Source organism: Rhincodon typus, chromosome 19, assembly GCF_021869965.1.
Source record: "Rhincodon typus isolate 14 chromosome 19, sRhiTyp1.1, whole genome shotgun sequence".
Lineage (NCBI taxonomy): Eukaryota > Metazoa > Chordata > Chondrichthyes > Orectolobiformes > Rhincodontidae > Rhincodon > Rhincodon typus.
The window spans coordinates 10,340,378-10,351,053 of NC_063350.1; the positions used below are offsets into that span (position 1 = coordinate 10,340,378).

The window sequence follows — 10,676 nt, forward strand, 5'->3', positions numbered from 1 at the left end:
TTGAGGCTGCTCTGTTGTTAATGCAGGAGCTGAGCGTTGTCATCATCACCTTCAAGTGCAGTTGTGGTTGCAGGGTTAGGGCAAAAAAAAAGCCAATCCAGAAGTGGAATGGATGTGGTTCTTGTTTTCTGACTGTTTCTTGGGGGTTGGGTTAAAGAAGACATCCAGTTTTTGCTGCTTTGTCCTTTTTCTTCTTTTATGAAGCTGTTCATAGGGTGCCAAATAAGATCTTATTCCACAAACTGCTACCCTGCTGCTTTCAGCCTTGTAATTGAAGTCCTACAAGGGATGCAACTGCTTCTCAATTTCTCTCAGGATAGAAGACAAAACAGAAGAAGTGGAAAGCTCTTGTGCTGCTGCATCCTGGACTACTTCTTCATCTCCAGATTCCACTTCCCCCTCAGCGACAAGTTGTCATAGATCAGCTGCAGAGAGGTCTTCACAGTGGGATTCAAGCAGCTCTTCAAAACCTGTCTCATTCAAATTGAAAATTTGATCCAAGTTGCAGCCATCTTCGTCAATTAATATTTTTACTACAGGAAGAAAAGCCATCACATGCTCCTCATCTGCACTGGCAGCTTCGCCACATAATTTTACATTATGAAAAACATCTCAAAACCAGCCACTGCAAGCACTAAAGGCAGGCACATCTGCAGGATTTTGAACTTTTTTGTTAGATCTTCTAAAATTGATAAGGCTTTCTCTTATATGGTGAGAAACGTGGTCCCAGGTCACTTTTTCGTTTGATCTTCTATCCACACACTTAAAAACCGCTCCATCTCCTCAAGTTCCTTTGTCCGTGACCTCTCAGATTTGCTAGCACTCAGACTTGTTCCAGCAATACAGCTTGCTTTATTCTTTTCTGCATTGTCTCTGATGGTGCATAAGGTAGGCTCCTTTATTCCTGTAATGCGAACTATATCTCACGGGTTCCTTCATTATGCTGAAAACACTTTATAACGTCTAGCTTCTCTTCCAGTGTTATAGCCTTTCTTTTGCACTCACCACCCACAATTTTATCACCAGGCCACTTCTTCCTAACATTCTTGTCACTTTGTCCTCGCATTTTAGTGGGTAACACAGCAGAATTTGCAATAAAAACGTGAAAAAGTACTGTACCTCTCACAGAAAGCACTTCACAACATCTGCAAAATGATCACATGATGCCAGCAGAGAGACACTTTTGGCGCTAACACTGCACTTATTTAGGACAAAGCCCGTGAAACGATCACATGATGTCAACATGTACTCCTCCGCACACCGACGGAATCACGTTATAGCCAACACGAGTTTGCGTTTTAGAAATAGCACTCCCCTACTCATCAGTCATGTTATAGCCAATTCTTGTTGCCGGAACACCGCTATAGCAGAACTAACTGAAGGAACAAGCTCGAGGGGCTGAGCGGCCTCCTCCAGCACCTCCCCCCCCATATCCTAAAGAGGCAGGCTCGAGGGGCTGAGCGGCCTCCTCCTGCCTCCTACGGGGGCAGGCTCGAGGGGCTGAGCGGCCTCCTCCCGTCCCCACTTCTTACAGAAGGACGCTCAATGGGCTGAGCGGCCTCCTCCCGCCCTCTTTTACCTTGTGGTCTTCTCATGGCCAGTTGCTATGACGACGACGCCTTCCGGTTCCCCTGCGCGACGTCACGTCCGCCGCCGGCCGTTAAGGAAACGTGGCCTTTTTTCAGGCTCTGCTCGGGGAGGGAACATGGCGGAGATTGAGAGCCCGCTGGCCGTCGACAATGCGACCCTCAACGACACCGAAGCCATCGCCGCTAACGCCACCGGCCGGTTCGTGGCGACTCCGGAAGGTTCGGCCGTGGCCTACGGAAGCCTGGTGTTGATGGCGCTGCTGCCCATCTTCTTCGGGGCCCTGCGCTCTGTCAGCTGTGCCAAGTCTAAGGTAATTACTGGGGGTAGGAATGGCTGTGGCTCAGCAGGAAGGCAGAGACAACCGGCTCCGCCGATGCACGTTCCTTTCCTGTAGTCCGTACAGAAGCAAGTGGCAGATGGTTGAAGTTTCCTCCCGTTTCTCCCACCACCCCAAAAAAAAGCTGAGCGACACTATGCTTACAATAAAACAAAGAGCGAGATGCTGGAGATCTTAAGCAAACAAACACACACGTTGCTGGAGAAGCACTGTTGGTCTGGCGCCATCTGTGAAGAGAGAAGTTAGAGTTAACTTTTCGAGTCCAGTGACTGAAGAAGGGTCACTGGACTCGAAACGTCAACTTTCCTGCCTGGCCTCCTGCGTTCTTCCAGCTCCACACAGTGTTATAGCGAAACGTTAACTGTTATTTTCTTTTCACTGATGCTGCCGGACTTAGGTTGCCTTATATGCTTCTCTTCAAATCAATTTCATCTACGTAGTCTTTTATTTTGACATCTGTATGTTTGTATTTTTAGTTATACTTCTAGGGTGTTGACACAACAGCTTAAGAAAGCAGCTGGGAAAAAGAACTTGGCAGTTTTGTTGTGCTGTTCACAAACATAGGATGTACTGCTGAAGTGTAGCCTTTGATCTGTTGCAAGTTACCTATGTCTTTGTTTCTGTTTAAATTGCATGTATATGTGTTGTATAATCATATACTTATTTTATATTTAGGAAGGTATTAGAGAGGGTATGGGAAAGAGTTGAAGGGAAGCAACCTGGTTAAGAACCTTCCAATCATGAGGATAGATTGGAGAAGCGGGGGCTGCTCTCTAAGAAGAGAAGAATGTGATGAGACATGTTAGACATGTTGAGAATTGTGAAGGGTCAAGTCAGAATAGATTAGGGTGAAACTATTCCTGTTGACAAAAAGGTTATGAACTGGAGGACACGGATTTAAGAAGATTTGCTAACAAGTAACAATGACAAAGAGATTTTTTTTTACTTATCTGGTGAGTGGTTATGATATGGAATGCACTGAGTGAGGGTGTGGTGAAGGCAGATTCAAGCAAAGCTTTCAAAAGAAGAAACAGTTGTGGGATGATGGAAATAAGGTGGGGGAGTGGAACAAGTGATTTGCTCTTGCAGAGAACCAGCATAACCCTAACCAGCTCAAATGTCCTCGCTGTCTGTTTTAACTTTTCTTTTGATTCTGTGTATCTTTGATAGTAAGACGATAGGACAGGTGAACAACAGTCGAAAGATCATGACTATTTTTATGGTAGCTTTCCAAGCACATGTTTACAGCAATCCAAAGTATAGTGACTGTTGCAGTCATCAATAAAACATACGGGATCCTGCATGCCATGCATAGGGATTTGAAGTTCTAGTGAATCTTTATAAGTTGCTAACAAAAGCAAAAATTGCTGGAAAAACTCCACAGGTCTGGCAGCATCTGTGGAAAGAAAGCATAGGTAAAGTTTCAGATCCAGTGACTATTCTTCAGAACTTCCTAAATTGCTAGTTTGGCCCTAGCAAAATTGTTGTCTCATTCAGGGCAATACTTTGGAGAGTGTGCAGAAGGGATTTGCTCAAATAATTCCAGAAATTTCAGTTGGATAAACTAGAAAAACTGAGATTATTTACTCTTCCTGGAGCAGAGACGGCTTGGAAGCAGATTCAATGGATGTGTTTAAAATTGACCAAAGTTTAGATTAAATTGAGAGACTTTCAATGTATGAAAGATTGGAAGGTACAAATGAAGTGGTTGCAAAAGAAATGGAAATTACATGAGGAAAGGTTTCAACATGTTGGGTGATTGATTTCAAAATGTAGTGTCTAATGTGTGGTAGGAACAAATTCTGCTTTAGTTTTCAAAAACAAATTGCAAGAGGAAGCATTTCAGAGATGCTGGGGTAAGGGTGGGAATGAGGGATGAGCTGGTTCAGGTTTGATGCCTCCTATATTGTTCTCATTCTTGCTCTACTTCATCTCTCCTGTCTTTAAACAGTACGTCTTACCATGTCTTTTATTGTATTATCCATCTTGGGAAATGGATATACTGCTCAATTATAAAGTTGAGGATATAATTAATAAATCAAATAGATGGCATCAGGTGAGATGCTAACTTATTAAGCATGATTGGATTATTCTCAGAATTGGCACATTTACCGTTAGATTTTAAGGAGATACATTTTGAGGTTTGTTCTGATATGGAGTTCAAAGGAATTATTGTAAAGCAGCTCAATTAGTCCTCCTCTCCTGTTCTCTCTCCATAGCTCTGCAAATTTACAGCTCTGAAAATATGTCTGATTCCCTTTGGAATTCACTATTAAATCTACTACCACTAGAGTTTGACACAGTGTATTCCTGATCATAACTTGCTGCATAAAAAGAGGTGTCCTCATCTCCTCTCTTTAATCAATTATCTTTTCATAAAAGTGTAGCTGCAAGGTGTATTACCCTGACGTTTGACACTTTTTTCATGTCCTCTTTAGCTGTCTCTCTTCCATTACTGAAGTTTGTAATTTGTGTGGGGATGCTGATCCAAAGGTGCAAGTTTTTCTCTGTGGTCCTGATGTAGATACATGGTGTTAATAGGATGGGAATTTGTGGATTTTGATCCTGTGACAACGAAGGAACAGAGGAAAAAAAGTTCCAAGTTATGATGGTTTGTGGCCTGGATGGAACTTGCAAGTGGAGATATTCTTGTGCATCTGCTGCCCTTGTTCATCCAGGTGACACAGGTTGTGGGTTTGGAATAACTGTGTCGGAGGAGCATTGTCCGCAATACTACTTGCGTGTAGTAGTTGGTGGATGAGATGCTGATGAAGCGGACTGCTCTGTTGTGGATGGTTTCAAGCTTTTAGATGTTTGAGCTGCATTCATCCAGGGAAGTGGAGTATTCTGTTGAATTCCTAACTTGTGCTTTGTAGATGGAGGGCATGCACTATGGAGAGTCGGAAGTTACTCTCCAAAGAATTCCCAACCTTGGACCTACTCTTTGTAGCCACAGAATTTATATGGCTGTTCCCAGTCCCATTAGCGGAGGAGTTGACCACTGGAAGACTGTTCAATGTTAAGAGAAGGTGGTAGACTGCTTCTTGGTGATGGTCTCAGTCTGGCACATACATAGTGTAAATATTTCCTGCGAGTTATCAGTCCAAATCTGGATATCGTCAAGATCTCGCTGTGTACGCCTGCTGGTTGCTTCACTATCTCAAGAACTGCAAATGATGCTGGAATCGAATGTCCTTTCTTCTGACATTTTATAATGGAGGAAAGATCATCATTGACGTCACTGTAGATGGTTAGACCTAGAGCTGCCTGAGGAACTTCTGTAGTGAAGTTCTGAGTTGAAGATAACTGGTCTCCTACGTTATCTTTCTCCTAACCAGAAAAGTTTTTTTTATCCTGTAAATTTTGATTTTCGCAGAATCATAATAGAATCCCTACAGTGTGGAAACAGGCCATTGAGTCTACACCAACCCTCCAACGAGTATCCCACCTAGACCCACCCCCTACCCTGTCCCTGTAACCCTGCATTTCTCATGGGTCATCCGCCTAGCCTGCATATCCCTGAACACTACGGGCAATTTACCATGGCCAGTCCACCTAACCTGCACACCGATGGAATGTGGGAGGAAACCGGAACTCCCACGCAGACAGAGGGAGAATATGCAAATTCCACGCAGACACTCACCCGAGGGTGGTATTGGACCCAGGTCCCTGACGCTGTGAAGCAGCAGTGCTAACCACTGAGTGACTGTGCCACCCATCACTAAGGGTCTTGATGCTACACTTAGTTAAATTGTCCCTCGATGTCAAAGGCAATTACTGTTGCCATTCCTGTAGAATTCAACTCTTTGTAATAAGGCCTGATGGTGATTGGCCCTGGAAGAACCCAAATGGAGTTTTGGTGCATTGGTTATTGTTAAGTGACTCTCTTGATATAACTGTGGGAACCATACTCATCACTTTGCTGATGATTGAGAGCAGACTGATGGGACAGTAATGGGATGGATTGGATTTGTCCTGCATTTTGTGTGCAGGACGATCCTAAGTCATTTTCTGCATTGTCTGTTTGATACCAATGTTGTAGCTATACTGGAATAACTTGGTTAGATGTATAGCTAATTGGGGAGCACAAGTCATCAGTAATGCGCCCAGCTGTGGTCAGAGCGCATCATCTTTGCTATTTCCAGTGTACCTAACCATTTCTTGATCTCCTGTGGATCGAGCTGGCTGGTGTCATCTGGCTTCTGTAATCACAAGAGGAGACTATTTAGAATCATCCACTTAGCATGTCTGCCTGAAGATGATGGTTGTAAATACTTAAGCATTTTCCTTTTAACTGATCTGGTGGCAATGCTAGCATTGAGGATAGGGATAGTCCAAGAGCTGCATCAGGTTCGTTATTTAATTGTCATCCTGCATTCACAACTATTTGGCAGGATTGTGGCGTCCTAATCTGGTTGGTTGTTGGACTGTTTCTCTTGCTTTTGTGCATTTAGTGCAGCGTTTTTGATTCAGCAGGCTGGTACCTGTTTTTCAGATATGTGTGATGCTGCTGTTGGCATTCTCTCCTACACACTTCATCAATACATAATTGATCCCCTAGTTTATTAATAACAGTAGAATGAAAGATTAACCTTGCCATGAAGTTGATTGTGTTAAATACAGTTCCACTGCTCGTAGCTCCCTGCACATCATATGTATTCAGTATTTATTGAGCTGCTGGATCTGTTTTGAATCCAACCCATTTAATGCAAGACAAATACCACGCAACACAATGGATTGTGTCCTCGGTGTGCGGATGGGATTTTATTTTTTCAGGGAAGTTGATGCATCTGCAATGAGTTGTATGGTGAGACTGAGCTCCAGTACATTTTTCATATGTTATTTATCTAACTATTGGCTACAGGTGAAAGGTAGCATTGTCTTTCAAGGCTCGGTCTGTAGGGTTGTTGAGTTGCCCTTTGTGATTGGCCTGTTCTCCTAATTTTGGCGCGTCCTTGGATGTTAAGGAATTTGCAGGTGGGTGTGCGACTTTGTTATTATCAGTGCCAGGTAATATTTTCTATTTTTAGACTTTGTTTGTAGTTTTTGTTGCATTTGAATGATTTGTTAGATATATTTGAGAAGACCATGTGTGAATTTCAAATTACACACCAGACCTAATAAGTACACCAGATTTCCATCTGTGAGCGACAATATGGTTAACTACACATTGCTCTCTGAGCAGAAATTTAAGTCAAATAGATCTGTTTGCTCTGGATTTCAGAAGTGATATCATTGAAATAAATGATCACTTTCACTGTTTAGATCGTGACATTGCCGAATACAGTAATATTGGGATAAGACTACCTCTATTTGAGATTGAGATGACAATGCATTTCTTCACTGTTGCTAAATTTTGAAATTCTCTATTTCTAACAGACTGTGGGTGCTTAGTTGTTGGGTATGTTCCAAGTTGACAGATTTTGAATGGAAAAGGATAACTAAATTAAGTGTAGTGAAATTGTCTTCCATATGTTCAGTTTTGAAATAATTTTGACAAGTTCCTTATTCTGTATCTTTTTTCCAGTTTAGGTGTGCCTCATATAGCTTGTTGCCACAACAACCACCAGACTAGAAGTTCTGAGGAAGTGTCACCGGACCTGAAATGTTGACTGTAATTTTATTTTATTCAGATGCTGCCAGACCTGCTGAGCTTTTCCAGCAACTTCTGTTTTTGTTCCTGATTTACAGTATCCGCAGTTCTTTTTGTTTTTTACCAAACTAGACATCTTGAATTTGCTCGATGTACTTGGCAAAATGTGAGCAATGGCAAGGTTGTAGTATCTCAAGTCCTCTTTGAGTAATTATTTCAGATAAACTTGACATGATAGTTCCATCTGCAATGATACTATGGGAACAATGTAAATATACTTCTAGAAGTAGAAAAGACAGTGACTGGAAAAATGGTCAGACCTTTGTCCCTGCTGGTAACTATATTCATTTAATTTGGAGCATTTCTCTGAAGACTAAGGTAGCAAACAAATTCCTCGATCATTATCTAGTTGTGAAAGACTTGATGTTATATATAATACAGCTTTGGAATGAATGATATCTGGCAATTTTATTTTTCCTTGCTCTCTTTTTCCATGTTGTAAACACAGTGGGTTTGAGATTATTTGCTTAGCTGGAATTAAATGTTTTCCATAAATGGATGCTGTTGTTCTAAGCCCTATCAAGATAAAAGTGAAACATATTTTGGTGATGAGGGAAAATGTGTTTTGCTTCAGCTTAATTTGCCTTTAGTTACAATACTTATAAAAATAAAGTCTGAACTGAACATCTATTAAATATTTAACCTGACCTTGAACTAACTGTACAATATGCTTGGAGCCTTACCATTTTTTTTTTAATTGCAGAATTCCTCCGATATGCCAGAGACCATCACAAGTCGAGATGCAGCCAGGTTCCCCATCATTGCCAGCTGCACACTGTTTGGCCTTTATCTATTTTTCAAAGTAAGATTACTTGTCATATTGTCCCTCAATTTTCAGTCTCCCCTGTTCAGTTTTCACCTCCCCACCCAAAACTGCTGAATCTTAAAATATCTCCAATTGGATTGTCTAGCCTTGATTTCCATCATCCTTTCCCTTACCAACATCAACACACTAAGTGCAAAACTAACTGCAGCATTTTCTGTTTTCAGATATTTTCTGAAGAATATATCAACTTGCTGCTGTCCATGTATTTTTTCATACTGGGTATATTGGCTTTGTCTCACACTTTAAGGTATGTGGTCTAAGAGTCCTGTGGAGGAGAAGTGAATCATTTGCTGTGTAGCAAATGCTTATGGCTTATTGTGCATGGCAACATATAGTTTAACTCTATTCTTCAATAAAGAGCTCTGGTTGATTTAGTTGATGGGCATCTTAGAGAGGAAATGTTTTCTCATCCTGGGTATATGAGAAGTAGGGAGGAAAGAGGTGGGCAAGGAGTGCCAGGAGCTCTTTTAAATTGTTGCTGTATTAGAGCTGAATTTTATTGTCTGATTGTATGGTGCCAAGTAGTGTTCTTAAAATCTAGCTGTTCAATGTTGCAGGTACTTTCAAGTACGTAGAATCATACAGTATATGAGAGACTGTTTGGCCCATCAAGTCTGTACAGCCAAAACGACACTGAATCCATAGTTGGAGATATGTATCTTTAATTTTAACTCGTATTTTTTGAATGAAGCTCCAGCTAAATAGAATGTAAAGTGAATGTGCATAGGTAAAATAGAAAGAAAACTAGCCCTGCCAGTTTTTTGAGGGAGCAAAAACAAACTGCAATTTAGGAACCAGTACTCCTGGCAAACTTAACATGTTTAAAACATCTATAAGAGGACACTGAGATAGTAGGAACTGCAGATGCTGGAGAATCCGAGACAACAAGGTGCAGAGCTGGATGAACACAGCAGGCCAAGCAGCATCATAGGAGCAGAAAGGCTGACGTTTCGGACCTAGACCCTTCATCAGAAATGGGGGAGAGGAAGGGGGTTCTGAAATAAGTAGGGAGAGAGTGGGAGGCGGAAAGAAGATGGATAGAGGAGAAGATAGGTGGAGAGGAAACAAACAGGTCGAAGAGGCGGGGATGGAGCCAGTAAAGGTGAGTGTAGGTGGGGAGTTAGGGAGGGGATAGGTCAGTCCAGGGAGGACGGACAGGTCAAGGGGGCGGGATGAGGTTAGTCGGTAGGAGATGGGGGTGCGGCTTGAGGTGGGAGGAGGGGATAGGTGGGAGGAAGAACAGGTAAGGGAGGCGGGGACGAGCTGGACTGGTTTTGGGATGCGGTGGGGGAGGGGAGATTTTGAAGCTTGTGAAATTGACATTGATACCATTGGGCTGCAGGGTTCCCAAGCGGAATATGAGTTGCTGTTCCTGTAACCTTCAGGTGGCATTGTTGTGGCACTGCAGGAGGCCCAGGATGGACATGTCATCTGAGGAATGGGAGGGGGAGTTGAAATGGTTCGCGACTGGGCGGTGTAGTTGTTTATTGCGAACCGAGCGTAGGTGTTCTGCAAAGCGGTCCCCGAGCCTCCGCTTGGTTTCCCCGATGTAGAGGAGGCCACAACAGGTACAGCGGATGCAGTATACCACATTGGCAGATGTGCAGGTGAACATCTGCTCGATGTGGAAAGTCTTCTTGGGGCCTGGGATAGGGGTGAGGGAGGAGGTATGGGGGCAGGTGTAGCACTTCCTGCGGTTGCAGGGAAAAGTGCCAGGTGTGGTGGGGCTGGAGGGGAGTGTGGAGCGGACAAGGGAGTCACGGAGAGAGTGGTCCCTCCGGAAAGCAGATAAGGGTGGGGAGGTAAAGAGGTCTTTGGTGGTGGGGTCGGATTGCAGATGACGGAAGTGTCGGAGGATGATGCGTTGGATCCGGGGGTTGGTGGGGTGGTGCGCGAGGACGAGGGGGATTCTTTTTTGGTTCTTATTTCGTAGACGGGGTGTGAGGGATGAGTTGCGGGAAATGTGGGAGACACGGTTGAGGGCGTTCTCGACCACTGAGGGGGGGAAGTCACGGTCCTTGAAAAACGAGGACAACCGAGATGTACGGGAGTGGAATGCCTCGTCCTGGGAGCAGATCCGGCGGAGGCGAAGGAATTGGGAATTGGGGATGGCATTTTTGCAGGAAGGTGGGTGGGAGGAGGAGTATTCTAGGTAGCTGTGGGAGTCGGGGGGCTTGAAATGAATATCGGTTTCTAGGTGGTTGCCCGAGATGGAGACAGAGAGGTCCAGGAAGGAGAGAGAGGTATTAGAGATGGTCCAGGTAAACTGA

The 10,676-nt window shown here is 43.5% G+C and overlaps 1 protein-coding gene across 1 annotated transcript in view; it reads left to right on the forward strand.

Annotated features, from left to right (window-relative positions):
- The first annotated feature begins 1,591 nt into the window (after positions 1-1,591).
- Positions 1,592-10,676, forward strand: part of LOC125485497 — a 12,498-nt gene continuing 3,413 nt past the window's right edge. Inside the window, exons 1-3 of the mRNA XM_048608531.1 lie at positions 1,592-1,900; positions 8,284-8,382; positions 8,571-8,653. Of these exons, the coding sequence (XP_048464488.1) occupies positions 1,607-1,900; positions 8,284-8,382; positions 8,571-8,653 (476 nt within the window). The 5' untranslated portion in view covers positions 1,592-1,606. The remainder of the gene's footprint in view (positions 1,901-8,283; positions 8,383-8,570; positions 8,654-10,676) is intronic.